Source organism: Alligator mississippiensis, chromosome 5, assembly GCF_030867095.1.
Source record: "Alligator mississippiensis isolate rAllMis1 chromosome 5, rAllMis1, whole genome shotgun sequence".
NCBI lineage: Eukaryota > Metazoa > Chordata > Crocodylia > Alligatoridae > Alligator > Alligator mississippiensis.
In genome coordinates this window covers 194,954,968-194,979,103 of record NC_081828.1, presented here as the reverse complement: position 1 = coordinate 194,979,103, position 24,136 = coordinate 194,954,968, and the positions used below count along the sequence as shown (strand labels likewise).

General features: G+C 40.0%; 1 protein-coding gene across 4 annotated transcripts in view; it reads left to right on the top strand.

Moving 5' to 3' along the window:
- Positions 1-23,020, top strand: part of CUL2 (cullin 2) — an 81,270-nt gene extending 58,250 nt beyond the window's left edge. For 3 of the 4 annotated variants that reach the window (XM_006259466.4, XM_059729156.1, XM_019498503.2), the window contains exons 16-21: positions 101-178; positions 8,406-8,472; positions 10,877-11,079; positions 13,763-13,864; positions 19,471-19,587; positions 22,426-23,020. In XM_006259466.4, the coding sequence (XP_006259528.1) occupies positions 101-178; positions 8,406-8,472; positions 10,877-11,079; positions 13,763-13,864; positions 19,471-19,587; positions 22,426-22,557 (699 nt within the window). In that variant the 3' untranslated portion in view covers positions 22,558-23,020. Of the gene's footprint in view, positions 1-100; positions 179-8,405; positions 8,473-10,876; positions 11,080-13,762; positions 13,865-14,246; positions 15,356-19,470; positions 19,588-22,425 lie in introns of those variants that run through there. The other variant, XM_019498507.2, reaches the window with a different exon arrangement.
- The last annotated feature ends 1,116 nt before the right edge of the window (positions 23,021-24,136 follow it).

The window sequence follows — 24,136 nt, the reverse complement described above, 5'->3', positions numbered from 1 at the left end:
TAGGACAGAGTTTTAGAAAATGATTTGGCTTAGTGCATGTGCTCCTTTGAACTAATTTTAACTTCTTTTGGAATGCTAATGTTCTTTCTTCTCCCCCCAGGCTGGTGCATGGCCTCTAACTCAGGCTCCTTCATCTACATTTGCAATTCCTCAGGAACTGGAAAAAAGTGTACAGATGGTAGGTTAGTAGGAGGTTTATTATAAATTTGTGTTGAATGTAATAACATAGTATTTGAATCCCCCTCAAAAAGCTGACCGCTCTTAAGGTAAGAATACTGAGTTTTGTATGAAAGTCATGACTATCCAAATTTCAGGTATCTGATGCCTTGAATTATGCCTCAGATGAAAGTTTTATTTTACAACATTTCAGTTTTTCAATTTCAGTTTTGCCTGTATAGACCAGGCATGGGCAATTATTTGGGCTGGAGGGTTTTACTTAATGAGATTTGTTAAGCTGTTGAGGGCTGCGTGTGTGCATACACATGCACGCACATGAGCTCTACACACTCCCTGCACACAGCCAGGTTGGGCAGGAGCCATGCCAGCTTCACCACATGGCTTGAAGTAGTATGTGGGAATACAGTGTGGCAGCAGCCCAACCTGGCTTTGTGCTGGGAACTCAGGGCGGAGGAGGAGGGGGCAGGGAAAAGGGGGCTGGAAGCCACAGATTTATCTGGGTACAGCCAGGCTGGTGCCACACTGTGTTCCACCCTTCTCCTTGCAACCCCTCCAGCACATGGCTGGGCCAGTGCTGCGCTATGTTCTTGTATACTGCTTTGGGCCAAATGGGTATAGCTGGAGCAGCTGGTGTGGCTCCTGCCCGACCCCGCTGCATGTTGGGGACTTGGGGTCACAAAGGACCTATGCCAGGGACCCATGTGGCATGGGCCAAAGTGGCGCGTGGGAACACAGCATGGCACTGCATTAGCAGCGCCCACAGCCCTACCAGGCCTGGGCCCAGATAACCTGTGGCTCCTGGACCTCTTCCCCTGTGCCCCCTCCCTAGTCAGTGGGGAAAACATACCTGACCTTTGCTACAGCCCAGGGAAGGGAGAAGGGCAAGAGGTGCCAAAAGCAAAGGCAGCCACGGGCTGGATATAGTTCTTCAGAGAAGCAGCCGCAGGCTTTATAGAATGATTTGGAAGGCCGGATCCAGCCTGCAGGCCATATTTTGCCCACCCCGATCTAGACATGTGGATGGCACACAAGCTTCTGAGCTCCAACACTATTTCCTAATATTTAGAAAGAAAAAAACAAGCCAATCTTTTCTAACTTTTAATCTTAACAACACACAGAGGTCTTTAGTCCTATTATATAGAGAAACCTTAAAAAATTAAGGTTCTGACTCTTCTGTAAGAGAGTTTGGATTTTTTTTTAGAACAAAAAATATAGGGTTTTCCCCTATATTTTTTTCCTTTACCTACACATCCCCATCCATTTGTATTCTTGATGTTTGGAATACTGTCCGAATACCTTCTGTCGTTCACAAGCAGCACCATTTTAGAGTGCATCGCTTCAGGCTGAAAAGGCTATGTACGTATCCCAGCTTATAATGTTAAAAAAAAAAAAAATGAAAGACAGCCAGCTAAGGCTGCATACACACAATCAAATCATCCAGGCTTGTTTTCCTGAGAGAAAAACCGACCTGTACAGAAGTTCAGAGAGAGAGAAGCAAAGAACCTTCAGCGCAGATGCTGAACTGCTGGGAGTCCCTAGAGCACACAACCCAGAGAGCTTTGCTGGTTATTTTTTTAAGTGAAAGTAGGAAAGGATCACTGGGGTTGGGGAAGGTGAGGGCAGGGTCTGTGTCATGCACAGAAGAGTTCTCCAGGCTTTTCCTCCCCCAGGCTGTGTTGGAGCCCAGCTAACGCTGGGCAGGATGTATGCATGTATGCTTCCCTGCACCCAAGCACTACAGTGTGATTCAGGCAGGGAACGAGCCAGGAGCACAACATCCCCCCAAGTGCTTCAGTGCTGGGCTTTTCCAGCCAAAGCACTCAGGGGCGTGTTCTGCTCCCTGCTTGGCTAAGGCTGACACAGGTTTCCTTCCCCCTGTGGGAAGGGAGAGAGAAGCAAAGCAAGCTGGGATTGTGGAGGTCAGCTCTGTGTCCACGGCCTATATAAAACTAAATCTCCTATATAAAAATAAATCTTCTGAGAGAGATTCTCCAGGGAGCCATTTCACTTGACTTGTTCCCAAGTTTCTTTTCTCCCTAAGTGGCCACTTTTACACTGGGAGAAAAAAATTGAACTTGGACACTGGTGGTTTCTCCATAGAGAGTAGAGACTTTCCCTGGAGAAAGTGAACATCTCTCTAAGCCCTGAGTGCACAGCACTGTCAGTGTTGTGGTTTTAGCAGCCCCAAACTGAATAGCTCCCCTAATTTTCAAGGTTATTAACAGTTTCTGGGTTACTATTTAAGGAGCTAGTACCTTTGTTCATTTGTCAACAAAAAGTTTGTCAGGTTGTTGGCTACAAAGAACTAACTCACAGGATCATCATAAAATTCTAGTTTATTAGACGGATGCAAAAGTCAGATTGTAAACCTTGGGGCTGATCCCCTCAAGCGCACACACATTCATGTGCACACACTCACAGTAGCTAGCTATGAACACTAAGCACCGATGTCACGATATACCTATCCCTAAGCTCTGGAATCCGCCGTCGATGGCCAGTCGAGGCATCTTTCAGTGCAATGTTGCTTCAGAAGGGGGTCACCAGCAGGTCCTTCTGGCTGGACAGGCAGGGTGCTGGTCAGGTCAGAGAGGGCACCATTGAGGGTCATTCTTCGCTGCCTTTTATCCCTCTCTGGCAGACTTTTGGTGACTCCCCAATTTTCGGGCTTACCCAATCCAGGGGTCGTTGACCTTGTGGGACGTCCCCTTTGGTGGTTGCTGGATGGCAGCTGTCAGCCCCAGGGGTCACGTCTGCAGGTACGTGCAGTCTTGGGAGTCTGTTGATAAAGTTTGATTAATTCACTGCTGTGATTAGTTCAAACCGGGACTTCTGTACCTTCAACAGTGAAGTTTCAGGGAGTTCCTGGCTCTGTATTGATCCTTTCCTCTCCTTAGTCTGTGGTTTCTTAGGTGTTAATTGCTGCTTGTTAGCCTGTTGTCCTGTCTAGCTACTGTGTTATGCAGTCAACCAAGATTCATTCAGGGACCCGCTCCATACAGAGACCCTGCAGTTTGATTCCCGCCCTTGCTAACATTGTTACATGGTACAACTTACTTTTAAACTTAAAGTACATTTGTTACAAAGTTAAAAAGCATAGAATATGAAACATAAAAGGGTGAAATGCCATGGCACATACAACAAATAGACCAAATACAATGGTGGGAGGGGGACAGACATACTGATGCAGAATACTATTTTATACCCATAAAAGCGTCTACAAGCTATATTTTTATTACAAGTACACCTTATAGTCTATAAACATAATAATAATATAATAAAAAAAGAAGAAGGAGGAAGGAAGAAAAGGTAGAAAAGACAAAGTATCCCCAAAAGGGGGCAAATACTGCAAAAGGAGCTTTTTGCCATATGGAGGGGCTTCACATTGGAGGGGGGGCAGGCAAAAAAACGGTTTCTTGCTACAAGGTATATCACAATAATATGTTCATAGTGATGACATTCAATGTATGTCATCAAGGAAAGAAGAAACTGGGTTGCAGATTGCTCTCTGCTTTTCAGAGAAAAACTAGAAACCAATTTAAAAGTCAGGTTCTAAATAACTTTTCTAAAATAGTTTACTTTTTAATCAATTTTAAAAATGTTTCCCAGTGTTCTCCTATATAACTGGTTTAAACATGTTAATCACATTGGGCATTTTTAGACATGCATGCACCACAGCGTTGGGTGCCTGGTGCTGCAGCGCATGCATTTGTATAAACAGCAAAATGCATGTCAGCTCTGAGAAAATGGCAGCAGTGCGCTTCTGAACTAAAACACATTGAAGGTGTTTTAGTTTAAAAGCCCACTGCTGCCATTTTCTGTGCGCTGACGTACATTTTGCCATTTATATAAATGCATGTGACAGCGCCAGGCATGTCAGCTTGCACACTCTGCAGACTCAATTAATCAAGTCTGCTCCGACACGCTGGGTTTCCGGTGCGTTGGAGCGGACAAAGGTACGTGTAAAAATGCCCATTTAGTCCAAATGGACCATTTTAAGTATGTTTACACTAAAAGTACTTCCCACAGAAGGATTCACAAAGAGGTGATTTGGGGGAGGCTGCAAGTAGGAAATACAGTAGACGGTGTCTGGATCTTGCTCCTCTCTTTTATTCCTGATGGAACTTAATCAAAGTCCTCATTTTGAAAGTTAGTTTTTGATTCATTTAACTCTGATCAAGGTGTTTAATTTTTTATTATTTTGATTGCCAAGTGAAACAGTCTTAGCATAATCCCCAGAGAAATGGCAACAACAGGAAAGAAGCACTCTGTCCATCTTTGATGATTTTAAGAGGAATATATTCCTGTGGCTCATTGTACCCGTGTAGTAAATAGTAGTAAAGGGATTATCTGCTGGCTGTGTTGCTTCTAGACTTCAACCTTTTCTTTTCTAGAAAGGCATAATTTAGAAATGTTAGCTACAACCCTTAGGTGTATGCCTAATTTTATTGTTCCATTTAAGCTGTTACTTTAATCCAGTCCTGGAAGATTTTATTTTTGATTTTACTTGGGAGAAATTTACAGCTAAATTAATTTACCTCATAAGTTTGTACATCTTTCAAAACAGCTTTGGGGAAGTAAGAAATATAATTAATATTCTCTATTCATCAGTAACCTCTGGGTGTTGTGGGAGGTTCTCCAAGAAGTATTGTTCCCTGAGGTTGGGGAATTAAATATAATTTGTTTTTTATATTGGTCTAATGTCTCTTTTTTAAAAATATCCATTTTATTAAATCATTACAATTAATAGTAGGAGAAATAGATAATGTAAAATACGGGGTATGTATGCAGTGTATTTTCATTCAACACTATAAAATGTGTTGACAACTAATTTATCTGGTATGCATTCAGATGACATAAATAGGGATTTAAGTTATGGGGACTGTGAAAAGATTATAAGTGGCAAACTACTACTACTTCCACTTCATTTTTGGTCATAAGTTTTCTTGTGATGAACTGAGATAATCTTTTGAATGTTATAACTCCACTGGTATATCATTACAATTTTAACAAAATAAGCCCATCATATTGTTATTTTTAAAGAGAAAACCACAAGAGCAGGACAAATGAAAAAAATAATTTATTTATAATTTATAAATCTGCTTCTGACATTTTCCAGGTCTGAAAAATTGCTGTCTTTAGATGCTAATTTTCTGCTCTGCTGAGATGTCTAGGTGTGCCCTGAACTAGGGGTGTCTTATCACCATACGAGCAAAAAATCACATTTGGCAATGGGAAAGAATTTGATTTTATTCATTTTTCAATTCATTTGCTAGTTTTTTCTTTTTATTCACTACAGTATATAATTCTTATGCATCCTAAAGGTGTATCAAATAAAATTACTGATACACTAGATTTACTGTCAACAGGTTATGTGCTCCTTTGCTTGACTTACTGACAGTGTGAATAGCACCAACCCAGGTCAGCTTAGAAAATACAGAGTCTGATCATACAGCAGAAATTCCATACATTTCTGGCTGTAGTACAAATTTATGAGCTTAAATTAAAAATAAGAAAAAGAACTCTTTATTCAAGCAGGACTTACATTCTATGAGTTAAGCTAAGGGAATTATCCTGTTTAGGAATGAACCCTGCTTTCAGAAAATTGTTTCAGATTGCAGAGATTTCAAGGCTCGAGAGGGCTGTATGTGAGAGTACGACTCTGCTTTTGTGGCTAAAGTCCTATAACAGTGCAGTTTCAAGGCTCCTTCCCTGAGAGCTGTCCATAATTGAAGGAACTAGCCAGAAGGGTTTGAAGTCAGGGGGACCGTAAACACAAATGTCAGATCCTGCTGACAGGCTGCTCTAGGAAGCTGAACTTCCTACTCACTGAAATGTTAAGGTGTCCCTGGAGATTTTGGGTATAATTAGAGCCTTGCTAGATTTAGTTGCTGGTTCAAAGCTGGCAGAAGCACCTTACATGATTGTTGTCATCCCATTTTTAAAAAAAGAGTTAATTCACTGTTCTTTGTAGTTAACGACACTTTCTACTTCATCTCAAGTATTTTAGGGGAAGTTTTAAGCTCTAAGACTGAAACCACCTTATTTTCAGTTTGTTGACATTGACTTGCAAAGAGAGAAGCAAGAATACTATTAATTTGCCAAGTAGAACAGTTATATAAAATTATGTTGCAGGCGCCAATTATCTATCCTGTTCTAAATTAACCCTGTGGTCTGTTTTCTTGAAACCTTAGCTATTATAAACATTTTTTGATCAATACCTTGTTCTTACTGTGGCTAATGGTTTATTTTACAAAGTAAAATGTTGAGTTGACAAGATCTATAGCACAACTACATTGCAGATTTACTGTGTCAGACAGAGTATCCCAAACACAGTAGACTGTCTCTTGGATCAGAAGCAGTTTGTGTGGCACTGAATATGGGCTAAGTAGCCCACTCACCAAGGGAGAAGTTGTCATTGTGCTTATAAATAAGGGCAAGTGATTGGGGTACCAGCCCTGTGCATCAGCTTAGAAGGCAAAAAATAGCAGTCGCTGCTGGCCAGGCTTCTGCCAGCCAGGGCAGAAAACTGCCCAGTTTCATGCTTCGATATGCACCTCAAGTATTCACATTTTGAGTTTTTCTCCCTCAGTACCTTACAGCTTATGTGTACCATACAGTGTGCTCTTCAGCCAGGGGGTGTTAGAGGGTTGCTCAGTCTTACTGCTTTGTTCTTTCTCCTCCTCCTCCTCCATCACAAGAGATGAGCATGTCAGATCCTGTTCACTAATAGCCTGCCTGCCACCCAGAGTGCAGCAAACTATATGAACTCTGAAAAGAAGATAGTATATATTGTACATGATGTTTTGACTATTCAAATGTATTCGTAGTATGCAGTGAATTAGAATAAATTTGTTATGGGGAGACTGTAATAGAATATTCTTAATCATCTGACCCTTATAAATCTTTCTTTATTTTAAAAATCAAATTTGTCAAAATTTTTATTTTCTATTTCTAACATTTTTATTCTCTATTCAGTTTAGGAAATTGTAAGTTTAATATACTTTATTAAATGCTGTATATTCTGTATATTATTTGTAAGCATTCAAATTAATTTGTGATACTATGGTCCATTTCCTGGAAAGATGGGTAGTTTTTGTGTTCTCTTGAATCATTTCATTAATGTAAATTGTTCCAGTAAATGGTTGACTTCTATAATTGTTCATCACCATAAATATGGTAACATATAACTATATATAGTTCACTTTTATAATGAATACCCACTAAGGCTGCGTCCAGACGACCAGTCTGCAGTGCCACACACCGCACATTCAGGTATTCCCTGCACTTCTGCCCTGCAGCACAGGGAGGTTTCTGACCCTGGGAGATCCCAGGATCAAAAAAGTCCATGCCGAGAAAAAGTGGGTCACCATGCATAGTGGCATTGTGCACTGCCCAAAACAGGAGCCTGGCGTGGCTGTTAGCCACACTCCAGCTGCTGGCCAGGCTTCCTGCCGCAGCTGCAGCCCCAGGAGGCCCCCAGGACCACAGGTAAGACTGCTAGGGCCAGCCCAGTTGCTGGCTCCAGCCCCCCCTATCCCACCCAGGGTAACCGGCTGCATGCCAGAGTGCACGTGGCATGGGCGTTCCCCGATGACAAGTAGCAGCGGCACAAGGTGTGCTGCTACTACTTGTCCTCGGGGAAACAAACGTCTGCGCTCGTCTGCATGTCCCCTAAAATATCTAAATCTAGATGACCTACGTCAAAAAAATCAAAGTGAATTTCTTAACTTGATTTACGCAATAAATCAGAACTAGTGAATGATTGCACCAAAAAGATTAAGTGATAAATATGTTTGGTGTGTAGTAATAGCAACAGTAAATTAGTATACAATTTGTATAATACTATCATTTATAATTGTATCTAAAATTCTCTTGGTTCCAGTCTAAGTGACAAAATTGCATTTGAAAAATACCAAGCTATTGCATTGATTACAAGGTTCTTAAGGTAATGTCTCATTGGTCTTTGTGCCATATTCTCTTATAAAGTCTTAGATTTCCAATGACAGATATGTTTGACCAAAGTCATTTTGGTCACCCATAAATGCTTAAACTATTCAATTTACTTATATGTTTATGAATATATACAGTATCAGTTTTTAAATGTCTTGGTACAAAATCCTGAACACCTAATTAGTACCAATAATGACAATGGTATGACAGTAAAATATTCAGGCTACAAATAGTTATACAGAAGAGATTTTTAACTGAAATTTTATTTTATTTTGCAGTTTGAATTATTTTACAGTCAGCATTTCAGTGGGAGAAAGCTTACTTGGTTACATTATCTTTGTACAGGTAAAAATAATTGCATGTTTCTGGTTAATTATATTGTAATTAATATAATCAGTTAAAGTATTATTATAACTTACAGAATATACTTTACAACACTGCCAATAAAAATTTATCGGTTACAGGAATTTCTAAGCCCCTTACTGATTTGGAATAATTTTTTTATATAGGATTAGAGCTTTAAGCTGTATATAACATTATCTTCCTTTTTTGTATCAATACTTATACTAATGTGGCAAACCCGTAATAGTTTTTCTCAATTAGGGAATACAAGATGATAAAATACTATGTATAAATTTAGTACATTCAGTCCTGGGTAAAAACATATTGACGTACATGACAAATTTCTGGATTAACAGTAAGTAGATTAATTTATTTAAAACCATTTAGGTGGTCTATACTGGTTGACATTCTGGATGCCTTTTTATCTTAAAATGAGTACATTGTTTTAATGAAGACCAATTTATGGCCAATCACCATGAAAAGAAATAAGAAAAAATGTTACTTTCAGTTACTGTGATTCACAATCGGGGGGAGCCATAAAAATCAAATCTCGTTAGCATTAAATGTGTGAGCCAGGAAACAGATTTATTTATTCCCAGTTACCATATTTACTTTACATAATTTAAGATGACCCCCCACCCCCAAATAATTAGATTCTGTATATGGAAAATGTATAAATTTGTTACAATTTTCCAGGTATAGAATCTAATTATTGGAGGGTTGTCTTAAATTTGTCCCCCTCCTACTGCTACAGCAGGGAAAGCAGTGGTTGTGGGAAAAGGGGTATGGGAGTCAGGTTCCCCCTTGCCCTTGCCTCCCCAACTTTTTCCCCTTGCAGTCTTTCTGCCCCTGTCCCCCCAGCTACCAGCACCTCCCCACCTCCAGCTCTCCACAGCCTCTGCCCCTTCCCCCTACTCCCTCGTCTCTGCTTCTTCCCCTCCCCCTTCCCCCCCTACTGTCAGACATTGTGTGGGGTCTCTTTCCTCCTGGAGCACAGCACATGGCAGTACAGCCCCTGCTGGCTATACAGCAGTGTTGGCACTGCTAATTGGCAAGGCAGGGGCCATGCAGCAGTATTGGAACTGCTGGTTGGCCAGAAGGGACAGTTTCTATGTACTCCATGCCCAAAGGGAAAACAGCTTGTGCTGGAGCTGAGCTGCACCTAACAGGAAAGAGGGTGGGGGAGAAGCTGCAGAGGGCAAGCAGGGGTGGAGGGCAGAAGGCTGCTGTGGGTCTGACTGGCACCACCCTGGGCTCAGGGCCAGAGTCAGCCACAGCAGCTGCTTGCCCCTCCCACTCCTGTTCTGCTTTGTACAGTGAATCTTAAGACAAGGGTTTTTCCCCCATGCTGACTGGGGCGAAAAACCTCATCTTAGATTCAAGTATATGTGGTAGTACATATTAGGCTACTTTGTGATTTGTCACATGTAATAAGCTATAGTTTTATTAGCGGTCATTCACCCTGCATTTCAAGTAAATAAAATGTTTGAGGAGTGCAGGTTATTGCTCAGAGTTCATGTATAGACTAGCACACAGTAGTGCTGTGTTTCGATACGTACATTGGCATGACAGTTGAATCCCCCCATTAGCAGATCATGAAACACAAACTGAAGTTTTCAGACTGGTTCTCACCAGTCTTGCTTCCTTTTTTTCAGAACATGAACTAATAATATTGAGGAAACCTTCTTTATAGAAAAGCCTTTTTGCCCCCTGCAGAATGTCATTACAAATTGTGGTTCACACTGCACTTCTTTGAAACTATTTGAGACTTTTCTTCATCATTTTAAGTGAAAATCAACTGTGTCCCAGTACAGCATTATCAGGTTTCTCTTTATTTTGAAAACAGGATGCATGGTGCATGTCTAGCGTATGTGATTGGCCAGAATTTTTTGTCAGAAAGTTCATGCCACTGCTTACACACTCATTGGTGAGTGTATATCTAAGATATGTTCACAGTCAGGGTTTTGTACCCGCAGATGGTTATTTAAATGCCTGTCTGGCCATGAATGTGGGTTGAAAGTCTTGAAATGCACGCCCTTGGTACTGTTTGTACAAGGCTGCAGAGAAAAGTCTTACTAATCAAGTCCTGTGTCACTTCACGGTGGGTATGGTAGCACAGCAGTTAAGGTGTCTGTCTACAGAGGCTTGAATTTGAGCCCTACTCCATGCTTCTGCCGAAGACATCCTTCAGTCAGCCTAGCTGCAAATTGTACCTAGGTATTTGATCTCATGGAATCCATGATGGCTGGACACAGCTTCCTGTGTGCCATTGGCTATAAAAATTAGTATTCCTTAATCATGCTTGCCTAGTGGGCTGCAAAATTTGGCAAATCTCTGACCTTTGTTTGTATGACTTAATGGTATGTTGTACCAGTTCGTGAAATAATTGTTACTATTACTACTACAGGTGAAGTTAAAATGAACTATTTGTGCAAACCATATGTAGCCATGGTCACAACATACCAAATGGCAGTACTACTTGCCTTCAACAACAGTGAAACTGTCAGTTACAAAGAGCTTCAGGATAGCACACAAATGAATGAGAAGGAGCTGACAAAAACCATCAAATCGTTACTTGATGTCAAAATGATCAACCACGATTCAGATAAGGTATGTGGTAGTGTTATAAAGGTTGTTTAATATTCCCAGTCCCGGGTTGGTTTGGTTTTGTCATATATTGTCTTTTTAAATGAAAATTCCCTGGTGCCTCTTCCTGTTTTGGAGCCAGTTTATTGCTCCCACGTATTTTTTGCCAGATCTACATGGGTAAGACAATGAGCCACATTGTCCACAAAGTTTTGTATATCTTGTAGGCAGGTAGAAGAACAGCCATGCTACCAAGTTTCCTCAAATTTGTCTTATACCAGCTGAAAAGGTAATAAAGCCTAAAGCTGTGCTTTTTTTCCAGTGAGCCCCATTGAAGTGTGACACTATTTAGGGCTTTAGGGTCAAAAATTGAGAAGAAGGACTCTGAAAGCAAGCTTGATCAGTAATGAGCTGAATTTGGGGAAAGGGGAAAGCTGTAGCAGCTGGGAGGCAGTGTAGGGTCTTCAACTGAACCCGAAGATTAGGTGCTGTGACCAAAGCACTGTCCAGTTTTAGGAGCAAAGAGCAGCAGTCATTGTGCCCTTTCCTCAGTAGGTTTTTCCCTATGGGAAGGAGCAAACAGATCAGAATCCTGTGACTGCTGCACTTCACCAGCAAGTAGGGCTCCTCTTGTAAGTAGTAACATCTGGCGTAGTATTGTGGTTACAGCACTGGACTGAGTATCAGGAGGTCTGGGTTCTGTTTCTTGATATCAAGATTGTGCAGAAAATCGTGATAAAGTCACTTGACCTCTCCCTGTGTTCTTGCCTCTGTAAAATGAAGTATTTGTCAAGCTCAGGTGCTACGGCAATGAATACTGTAGAAATGCTTGTTTGCTGAAATTTGTAGTCTTCTCTCCAGCCTTCTCAGAAAACCTTATACTGTGGTAACATCCATCAGCTTAAGCTGAGGTTGTTCATATATGTGGCTTACCAAGAGAGGTCAGGAAACCAAGGCAGCTTTGCTTGCTGATCCAGGTGTTTGCCAGGAAAGACTATCAGGATGTGGGAAGGGAGTTCACAAGCAAGGTTTGGATTCTTCGCACAAGGGCAGCTATCTGACAGGATCCAGAAATGAGTTTATGTTGGGAGCTCACAATTCAAGGTCACACTACAGGGAGAAGCTTACCAGGAACTGAGTGGAATTTGGTTGGTCATAGGAAGCTAATACAGATATCCATTTAGTGATATGAAAGCTCAAAGTGATAGTTCATGCAGGAAGTCCATTAAAAAGGGTACATGATTAGGCATGTGTAATGTCAATGAATTTGTGCACCTTTTTAATATAACTTGATGCTGGAAGGGTGAATGTGGTAGATTTCTAAGCTTTTTACTTATGAATATGTTTACTTCTGTAGTCTTCAGTCCTTAGCTACAGGATCTTTGTATCAAAATACCTGCACTAATTATGTTTTCCTCTATCAAACAATGAGAAAGCTGAGCTATGCACATTCTGTCAGCTTGCTTATTTTACAAGCTAGTGAACCCCAGGGTGCTAGAACAGTAAAATTTAAATGTGCTCATTCCTATTTTTAAAGTGGTTGACCAGTATCTGAACCACGTACTTTCTAAGAAAATAAAAATCACAATGTGTTACTACTGCATCTGCTTTCTGTTCAAGTAAAAAGGCAGGAAATTAATTGGTAAAAGATGCAGTGGTTTGTTCTGATCGTTTTCTTTCTGGTTCCTGTATAGAATATAACGTTGGGATTTAGCAATTTAAGCATAATGGGTTATATTTATAAAGGTTTTAGGAATTTAGTGGGAGTTTAGGCACCTATGGTGCTCAAATAACTTTTCAAATCTGGCCCAATAAATCTTATAGCTGTTGAATAATATATGTATATTGGTTCTAACTACCGATCTCTGACCTTTCACGTTAAATTTGCAACATCATGCCTGAGTGGTACACTTTTTTAGAACTGGAAGTACTTGTATTGGGTTCCTTTCTTAGAAACTATGCATCTTACTGGCCAGTTTAGAAGGACATTGCATTTGAGCTGCGGTGAATGGCTGCCATTCACGAAAAGGAGCTGCAAGTTTGGACCTGAAGGAAGTAAATAATGAGTTGTGATGGTGGGAAGGGACTTAGGGGTTAGAGATAAGTGTGAAGTGGGAAAACCTGTGGTTGGATAACTCTGTTCATTACAATGACAGAAATACTGTAGGTGAGTGTTTCATTAATTGTTTAATTTTGAAAGCAAACAATGCAGTAATTGTAGTTGTCTCTGAGGTTCTGCTATAAATAAATGCAAATTCTGGTCTTCTCTGTTGGAAGAAATTGGGTTTAAATGCAATGTCAGGAAGATATTTCTCCTAAATTCTAATCCCGAAATAATTACCTGAATTTTCTTTATTAGCATAACTAAAACAAGTTATTAGAGTAATGAACCAAAACTTCCTCTCATATTTTGACTTCTTCAGTAGTATACTAGTATTCATATATGTTGCTGTTTTTTGCTTTGTTTCTAAAAATCAGCTGATTTTCCAGGTTGGTTATATGGCAATATGAGAAAAACTAAATAATCCAATTATAATTGTTCTTTAGCTTTCCTGGAAGGGAATAAATTTCAATACATTTGTCACTGCCTATTCAAACCATAATTTCCAAGGAAAACATTTGCCATTCCTAGAAAAGATATTTGTTGCTTTTACTTTCTGGCATCTTTTCTAGTTGTAAAAATATACAATTTTTTTTTTCACTACAGGAAGATATAGAGGCAGAGTCTACATTTTCATTAAATATGAACTTCAGCAGTAAACGAACAAAATTTAAAATTACCACGTCAATGCAAAAAGACACGCCACAGGCAAGTATTTTTAATGTCTTCAACAGTTTAAAGAGCTTTGTTTAAAACCAGTTTAATCTAAATAAGTGTAATGGTGTAAACAGATTCAAGCATTTCCACAGGGCAGGTTTATAGCAGCTTAACTAAATACCTTAAAAACATTCTAGCAGATGACTGCAAGTGTGTTTTGTGCACAAGACCTTAGTGGGGGAAAAACAACTGACAGAAGATGTTGGAGTAATTAGAAGCAGCCACCTGCTATATACTCCATTGCCCTGACTTCTCTTTCATCAGCTTTTTGTCACTAGAGGACCAACCATCTATTATAGACAAAGTCTAAATTAGAAGCTAAGTTTACTATCTCCATAAAATTTGAGAGTGTAATATGGCTTTTGGATGACAGGTTGCTGCTTGAAAGGATATCTGAATCCAGAGGTGACAGGACAAGGAGATGGGGCTTTCAGTCTCTGAGTAGGTGTGGATGAACTACTTACCACAAGGTAAAAAGTGGGGGGTATTTACTGTAAATCAGTTACTCTGTGGTAACTGCCTGTTTGCACACTCTTACCTTGCAGCAGCTGAAATGTAATAGCTTAGCCTTCATTGAGATTTCATCTACTGTGTGGTAAGAATAAGCATGCAGACAATTTCTGCAGACCCACAGAACATGGTAAATCCCTGCTACCTTTTACCTACTGGTAAATGGTTTGGCTGCCCAGGTTTTGTAAATGTCTTTAAAAAAATGTTTTTTAAAGTAATTTTAAAAAATGAAATAGCTGATTTTTTTAAGACAATAAAAATGTTTCCATAAAACCTTCCTGCTAGTCTCTTCTTACTAAGGACTGTTTTCCTGGCAGAAGAAATAATCTCAGAAGCTAAATTTAAAATCAGTGACATTGTAAGACATGCATTGGTCAGCTGTTGGTGTATTTCTCAAGAGTGTGATTGAAGGTATTCACACTCCAAAGCCAACCTAAAGTCTTCATCATTTCTCAGATAATGCATTTCCTGATATGTTATAACATGTGGAGGCTTAGCTAATTTGGCTGCTGTTAGTAAAAACATCCTAGGCTTTTGCAAAAGTAGATTTTCTCCTTCAAGTGACTGTTCATATGCACATTCACTGCAGAGAGCAGGTGCATCTCATGCACCTGCAGTGAGGCCAATAGTACCTAGCCACCCTCCGTACCATGCACCAAGTGTGTAGTAGGTCATAGTGTTCTTTAGTTCTCCCCAGCAAGGTCTCTGTTTCAGATAGCTGCAGCAACTCTTAACTCCTTTAACTTTAGATAATTTAACCAGTTAATCAGGAGAGCTGGGTTTCCCTTTTGGCAGTTGGCAACCTGATGATTTAAAGAAGTGACTTCTTCTAGGTCATGTGGCTTCAAGTATTGCACCTTATTCTAGGAGGCTGTTGTGGCAATTGGTTAACAGTAAATTCCTATACTGCCTTGGGGGGTGTAGGTTGTAGCTGTGTTGGTCTAAGGACACAGGCAGACAAGGTTCTTTGGGTGAATCTGATATCTTTTATAGGTCTAATAAGAGATATCAGATTCACCCAAAGAACCTTGTCTGCCTATACTGCCTTGGAGAATCCCACATATCAAGCAAATACTCCATCTTTTAAGTCCTTCATCTTGCAAACCTACTAAGAGAAGGAGACAAAGATGAATATATATCTTGTGGACAAATCACTGGAGCTAGCCTTGGATTGAGGAGCTCAAGACCCACCTAGGCATGCCTCTAGAGAACCCATGACTCCTTGCTGCAGGCTGTCTGCTGCAAATTTCTCATGTTGTTGTTGGATAAGAAGACATCATTAAGGGAAGGGTAAATTCAAGGGGTAGACCTTTCATGAAGAGTTCTTCGATGGGAGGATCCCAACCTTTCTACTAGTCCCCTATCAAGATTTCAGTCCCATGTAATTTCCATATAGTTTCCTCCTGGTGCTTGTTCCCATGAGCCTTCAGCTTGTTGACACTGATGACTGGAAAGATTTATCACCAGTTCCCACAACAGGTACAAAGTTATGTAGTAGTGTCCAGGGTACTGGGACAGATCCAGATGGACACAATAACCCTGCCATAAATGAAAAAATCACCATAAGCAAGTAGAACAAGCCATGTTCTTGAGTACAAGCAGATTTAACTTGTGCTGCAGAATCCTGGTTTGCTACCCTTGTCTGCTTTTATCTTAGTGATACGATAGGGACCCCCGGGTCAATGATGCAGAGTCCCTCCAGCGGCACTCAGGTGGCGAGTTTATGCAGTTTACTGGGTTAGTAATAGGTTAGAGTTTCCCTCACTAGTCCACTGAGGTCTGGGAGCAGCTGCCAGATAAATGAGCACTCTCAGCTGGCACTTGGTAACCACAATATAGTTATGACATTAGCTGCTTAGAGCAATAACTCTAGTATTTATGGTAGGAATAAAACCCACTTGTTCACTAGTCAGCACCAGAGCCCATGGCCACTTGTTCTAAACCTGTCTTCAGACCTTTGGTTTGTTTCCCGGTTTCTGTCTTTGGCTCCTGAACCTTGACTTGGGTCTTATCGGCTGATCTTCAGTTTGTATCTTGATTCTTGTTTGTATCTTTGGTTCTTAGCTTGTATCCTAGTTCCAAACCTTTGCCATGACCACTTAGCCTTGAAAAGCAATAATGCACCCCACCAAACTAGCCTGGCAAACACTACAGTAGAAGCCCCCACTTCATGTGAAGTGGACAAGGAGCACCAAGTTCCACTTAGTGTTAGAGTATTTGTATACTCATCCAGTCATTCCTTCTAGTAGTGACAGCAACAAACAAGGAAGACAGCCAAAACAAAACCATGTGACACAGAATATATAATCCTATCATGCTGTCTCAGTTGTAGCAATTAGAGACTTCATGAACCTGCCATTTGCATCAATGTCATCATCACTGCTTCATTTGTCACTGAAAACAGCCACCTTGATCACAGTCATCCCAGCAGGAAGGCTGGGAGAGATGTAAAGCTGCATATACTACAGAACACATCCTAACTTAGATCTATAAGTAGTCACGAGATTAACTCCAACTAACAAATATTTTTCCCTCAAAGAAGGTGTGTATCCAGGACTGAAGCATCATTTCATTGGACATGAATAGTATCCTGGCCTTTTACTTAGAGAGGACAGAACAATTTAGATAATCTCCTCAGCTGTTTATGGCCATAGCAGAAAGACACAGTTATTTCCCTCCCAGAACATTTCCAAATTCTGTTTCTAAATTGATTTTGACAGTAGCCAAGGTGAACCTTCTTGGGAATAATAGAATTTACTCCACCAGAACTGAAGCAGCATCTGTAGTGTTGCTGAAAAACACAACCATATTTGACATCTGCAAAACATCCATGTGGAGCTACGTTTTAACATTATGAAGAATCATGCAGTTTTGCAAAGTCTGCAGATCAAACATTGTATTTAGCATTTGAAATGGTACTTCAGTCACAGACTGGCTTTAGGTTTTGTGATCCTAACTCCAAATAGTCTGACTAAGACTCTGGAGTCACCTATATTGTAATGTGAGAAGTTACTTTCTTATTGTAACTTGAGTTCAAGATACATTTTCCACATGCATATTCTGGAATCTGCTGTCCATTCCCTCTTCCGTGAGGTCTAGTATACCTGGGTTCCGCCTGTCAGTGAAACTGAAATCAGTAAGTCAATTCCACCCTTTAGGTCCTTGATGAAAAGCACGAGGAATAGCAGGGCCCATCTGTCTGGCAAAAAAAGTCTCTAAGATCATGGGCATGGAGCACATACAGTAGTACCCCACATGGCCGAATATGCACATGGGTAATGCATCTCAAAGAACACTACTCCTGAGAACTAAGTAGCTTATCTCATTTTCCCCTACACACTTAAGATATGTATGCAGCCCATGCTAGTGTTGATAAGCCAGGAAGGCCGTATGTCCTTGCTACTTGAGAAAAAATCTTGCTAGTTAACATTCTCCAGATTCCACTAACTGGCCATCATTATCCATCTTTATAGATGGAAAACGAAGATAATATTATCTTATTAAGTCTATAATTGTCAGTCAGTCTTGAATTTGTTTTAAGCAGATAAATGTATTACGTATAGGAAAATCATCCTCTATATCTGCTTATAATTTATAAATTTTACTTAATAACTGTAGACTTTGTCTTCTGAGACTTAGACTTAAAGGACAAATAGTAGACCAGTATGTTTCCTTTAACCCAATTTCTTCAGTTTTACCTAAAAATGGATCTATGTTTTTCTGCTAATAATAGATATTTATAGTTTGATAGCACTGTAAACCTTTAATTTAGTTTATAAAAGGTTACTATAAACCTTTAAGATAGTATTGAGAGTTAGATTACAGTGTAGAATATAGTTGTGGGTTTTATTCTTTTTGAGCTAGAAATTACAACCTCTCCAAATTCTGTTGATTTAATGAAGTTTGAGTATATAAATGTGAGGGTACACTTAGCTTGAATTTTAGCATTCCTTATCCAAAACCATTGTGATTACTTTTTTGGTAGTGCATTAAAAACAGTGAAAATTATGTACTTCTTTAGCATCTAAGCAGTCCTGAAAGAGCCAATCAGTTTGAGATGTGTGTTTGTTTTTTTTTAATTTCGCTCCTTCCCCCCTCCCCTCACCTCGCCCCTCCATCCTCAGCATTCAGAAACCTTCATCAATTTGTTTCTTTCCTTATCCTTATTACTGCTAGAAGGGAGAATGGACCCATAATGAAGCTTTTCAAATGATCTATTTTCATCAGACTGAATATCTATTGTTTCAGTTGGATCCGGTTTTTCATTTGTTTGTTTTAAAATTGGACTTGAAACATTTTACGGAACTGCAGGGCTCTGGAGGAAACTTTTCACCAACATAAACTGAAGTACAAAGTATTCAGCAACTCTCTGGCTATAGAATCCAGGTCACAGAATTGAGCCCTAGAATAAGACTAGCCACTTGCTGACATAGCAGTGGTGGCAGAAACCTTAAGCAGACAAAGTTACACCAAAAAAGAAGTCCTTAGGGGTGAGGTTTTTGTATTATAATTATCCAAACTACATAGATGCCAGCCTATAACGTTCTTAGGTTGTGCTTGATTTAGGTCAGATATCACTTCCTGCACAATTTGGCCCTATGGCTAAGTATATCTAGCTCCAAGAGTATCATTAAAATGCCAACAGAATCCTCTGATGGCAGTAGAAGGTTAGAGAGGCTTTAACACTATTCCCCTTCCTTGCTGTTGACATAGCAGGGAAAGCAGGGGATTTACAGACACAAGACGGTACGCTGTGGGTTGGGATCTGTTAGCCATCAGTGTAAACTGCAGTAGTCCTTATGCTGCTCTAAATTTTCATAGCAAGATTAGCCTTCAGAGATTTGCAAAGCCCCAGTGGCTTCAAGCTAGGAGAAAAGGTGCATTTCATACCATTTTACTAATTCTCCTCTCCCCCAGCTGCATTATAAACATGGGTTGAAGCTTCTGCCCAGAAGCCCCAAATGTGCTTGGTTTTTGTTGTTAAATGATTGACCACTTTAAAGCAGAAAGCATTGATTGAAGATGTTTTTATGAATGTTTACTGATCTTACTGTGTTTGCAGCATCACCATTCTTCCTATATTGCAGGAGATGGAGCAGACCAGAAGTGCTGTAGATGAAGACAGGAAAATGTACCTTCAAGCTGCTATAGTCCGAATCATGAAAGCACGTAAAGTGCTGCGACATAATGCTCTTATTCAGGAGGTAAGGGAAAATGCTCTCCAGGGTCATTATTTTGAAGAAAAAAATCATAGTGCAGTATTTAATTGCAGAGCTAGTAACATATCCACCAGGACTACTTACTACCTGCAATATAGCTACCTACCACCATCACTGGCTTGCAATACAAATGGACCGTTACTGGCTCCCTTGTCACCTAGAGGTGAACTGCTCTATTAGTGCCTACTGCAGACAGCTACACGTACAGCAGGGCTATCTAGCAGAGGGCCCACATACAGCCCTCAAGGAGTTAACTCACAGCTTCTGTGCTCCTGGTCTGTGTGCCACTTCCTCCACTGCTCATCTGTTGTGGCTGCTGGGATATCTGGTCTTGCTTTCCCACCTCTAGCTTCTGCCTCCTGCCTCCACTCCTGGGAGTAACATGGCATACATAGGCTGTGAGCCCAATGAGCCCACAGCCTGAAAGCAACTGTGAAACATGTCACCATGCAGCAAGGGGAGCCAGATATGCAAGACAGTGAGGCATGGTTTGTGGCCCTGGAAAAGGGGGGGGTGGTGGGGGGGCAATGCAGCCCTCACTCATTCAGAAGTTGGACAGCCCTGCTCTAGGAAGCTGATGGTCTTTTTACTCTGGACTTCAGTGTAAATTGCTTTGGTTTATTCACTAATGTAAGCTACACAGATGTAAATGTGTTATACATCTATATCTTTGGTCTGCCATGGACCTTCTACCCTCTTTATTTGTAGACAAGTGTAAGACAAAAATCTCTAACCGCTACTGAAAGGGGTCCAAGTTCTTTAGTTATGTCTCCACCAGCCTCTTTCCAGTGCATCTGTATAGTTATCTCAGGTGAATGCATTTTTACTTTCTCTACTAATTCAAAGTTTCAACACAACTGATGAGTGCTCATCTGATGTGTGGGTGGAAAGGGCATGGCCAAGTTCCAGAGGCTCAGGACAAGTCTGAACTGCCTCTGATAACAGTAGGGAGAGCGGCGCAGCCCACATTTCCAATTTTGGAAGGAGGGAAAACAAAGAATAAAAGCCAAATGTGGAGTCCCTATCCTGCACCTGTACAGTTCTAGTGCCTTGAAGGACTGAGTAATTCAGCAGCACAGGTGTAAGTGCTTGAAACCTCAGAGACAGTCTTGTTATACATAGGGAAGAATAGACTCTAGGTCATTCTCTTATAATTGTATGGTAAAGTGCACTCGTGAAAAGCCAGGTGACAGTTAATGCCTGAGAGTAATTAAGAAGGCAGGGTCAAGTTGCACCTTATGGATGAAGTAAATCAGAGATGTGTAAGCTTTTATAAGCAACAGCTTACTTCATCAGATGCTATGAAGAGACTGTAGGAAGCAGAGCTTCTAACAAGAAAGCAGTGGTTTGAATACAATGAGGGTAAGTGAAGCTGTGTTTAGACTCCAGTTTCTGTGACTGAAACTGACATTGAGATATTTCACAAAAAATATGGTCTGTCTTTTGTGACCCCTTTGTCCCTATGGGTTTATTTACTTGTTTGTCTCTTCCAGCACTGGCCCTCTTCCCCTCTCCCATGTCTTCTGTATTCAGATCACTCTTTCTAGTTGATATACTTTGTGTATGTCCTTCACAGCCCCTGATGGAAGTGTGCTCACTCATGAAAGCTTATACATTTTTGATTTAGTTAGTCTATAAGGTGCAAATCTACCCTCCCTTCTGCCTGATTTGAGACTGACATGGCTAACGACCTCTCTCGCACCTCAGCCTGTCTGAGTAAGCAAGGCCTCTTTTTTTTTTTCAAATTTAAATCTGTCCACTGTAATGGATCATCTGTAATAAGCTTGGGCGTTCGATAGTTTTCAGCCATGTTATTTAAGAATGAGTGACATTATAGCATAACGTGCTGGCTAGGTTTTTATAAAATGCTTGTTACTTGGTGTATTTGGTATTTTCTGCTCTTCCTGTCTCCCTGTGCACACACACACAAATATGGTCTTTAAAACTCCAAATAAAAATAAACTTACGTCAGCTGTCTCAAAAAAAAATCAATTCTGTATCTTTTTTTCCACGCTGACGAGCCAGCCTTAGGGAATGGCGAGGCATGACAAGTCGCCTCTTGACGCTGAGATCCCATGCTAGATTTAATCAATCTTGTTACTTGTAGTCTTGAGCACACTTTGTTCAGAAATCATTTAGACAATAAATATGGCATCTTGCAGTCCTGGTTTTAGACTTTTTCAAAGCATGCGTTCAACTTAAAGCTAGCTCAACAATTTAGATTTTGTAAAAACAGTTACAAAGCCTAATATTTATACATACTTTTAGTGAACTGCTAACTTCATAATGAAACTGTTCTCATATATATAAAATTATACTGCACTGTTCACAAGTAATATATTGCAGCATTGTTAACTTGAAAGTTGAAAGACTAAACAGAATTGAAACTGATCTTACTTATTTTCATTGTCCCAGATCAAATCAAAAGACATTCAAAAAAAGGAAGTAGCATAAATAGTGAAAAGCGCAATGGATTTGTAAATTTTCTCTACTAATGCATGATTTTTTGTAATATAGATATAAAACAGTACAATGCTGTACAAACCAGTATAATAAAATATAACATTTTAAGAATATTCCTTATATACAGAAATTAGTAAACACTGGAAACTTACTGTTTTCCAGTGAAGAAAGAAATAGATCGAGTCAGTGAAGGAAATAAAGAATCAGCACGAGTTTCATGACCTTAGTACACACAGAGCCATTGGCTGTCTTGTTCATTTGCATTGTGTTAGTCATGAAAGAAAATGACATTAAATGTTTGGAAGCATTTAGAACTCTGTTGTTAATGAATAAGTTACATTACATTTCTGTCTTTTGCAGGTAATTAGCCAATCAAGAGCTAGGTTTAATCCAAGTATCAGCATGATTAAGAAGTGCATTGAAGTTCTGATAGACAAACAGTACATTGAACGAAGCCAAGCCTCAGCAGATGAATACAGTTACGTAGCATGATGTTGCTATCCGGCAGGTGTGATTGTAAGGAGATCATTGCTGTCACTGTTTGGTGTGTTCCTGTGGGAAGAGGCAGGCCTGTGCCTCCATAATTGGTCACTTGGCAGCCCCTGTTTTTCTGCTGTTTACAACATCACCAGTGCCACGTCATGAGCGTCAATGAAAATGCCTATAGATATTTCAAGCTCATGTCATTATGACATTTCTTAAAACTTTACTAAAAGAATGAGTGAAGTATTGATGAAATGTGGAAATTTGGTTGGGTACCATGCTTTTTTTTCCCCACCCCTCCCTTCACGTTTGCAGTTGATGTTTTTTAATGTATCTTAAAAGACAAAGTTAAAAAAACCCTAAATATTGTAATATGACAGATAACCTAATAATTGTATCTACATTAAAATGTAAAAAAATGATGATGAACATGATACTGCTGCTTGTCAAATAAAAAAATAAAGAAATGGAATGCATCTCACTGCTGATGATTGCAAAAATAGCCAAATAATCATACCTGTAAAGAATTCTTCAGCCCTAGAAGAAAGTGAAAAAAACATCAATTTTGTGTTTTTCATTCTCTCTGATTTAGCTCTTTCACAGGGACTTGCTTATAAGAGACTGAACTCAAAGCATGGTAAGTAAGAGTATTTTAGAAGAGATTAGTGGGAAAGTGCATATTTTGTTTTCTTGGGATTATAGCTAATTATGGCATTTGGCGATGTCAAAAGGCTAACTGTGTTTCACTAGAGAGAGATGCTGGGAGAGAAAATAATGGGCAATTGAAGGAATTAAAGTCTGCTAAATCCTGAAGAGTTAGGATGATTATCAATCATAAACCACAGGAGTCTTCCCCAAATGGCTTGTGTAATCAGATTCCTTAGAATAGAATTGACTGTTAATTCAATATTTGATGGTTATTTTAATTTACAATAATGTACATGGATCCAAACCTTGTGCACATATTAGACATTTGCTTTTGCTGTTCTCCAGTTCTGAAGGAGGGTTTCTGCTTCCTTTCATCCAAAATCCTAAGGCATCTAATACTCCCTTTGGAAGCTCCTGCATCTAATGTGTTCCCACCTTTGTAGTTCTTCATTCTAGGAATGCCCTTCTGCCACTCAGACTTATTTCTTATTTCACATATAGTAATACACTTGTGAAGTATCTAGATGGCACAATAAACTAATCTATTTAAGATTGGAATTAATTCATAGGACCAGATCCTATTCTTCCTGTTAGCTGTCTGAATAGTAATTGAGGCATTTCAGACTCTTAAGGCCATGAACAGGTGTTCATTTCTCCTGGAAGAAATGTATAGGATCACTGGTCAGACGGGGAGCTGGAGCAGCCCCTATGGGTTCTTCCCCACCCCCTGACTGGTGTTCCCTAGGAATGGATTTGGGCTTTTGCCTCACAACTCTTCTCCCCTGCTAGACCCAGTCTCGGGAAGGCACAGGGAGTTTTTTCCCTGCCACACTGCTCCCAGAAACCAGGAGTAGGGCAGCCGCTGCACCCCATTATCGCAAAAGATGGGTAGGTGCTTCTCTTTCTCCTCCTGTTTTTCCTCCTCCTTTTTGTGACATAT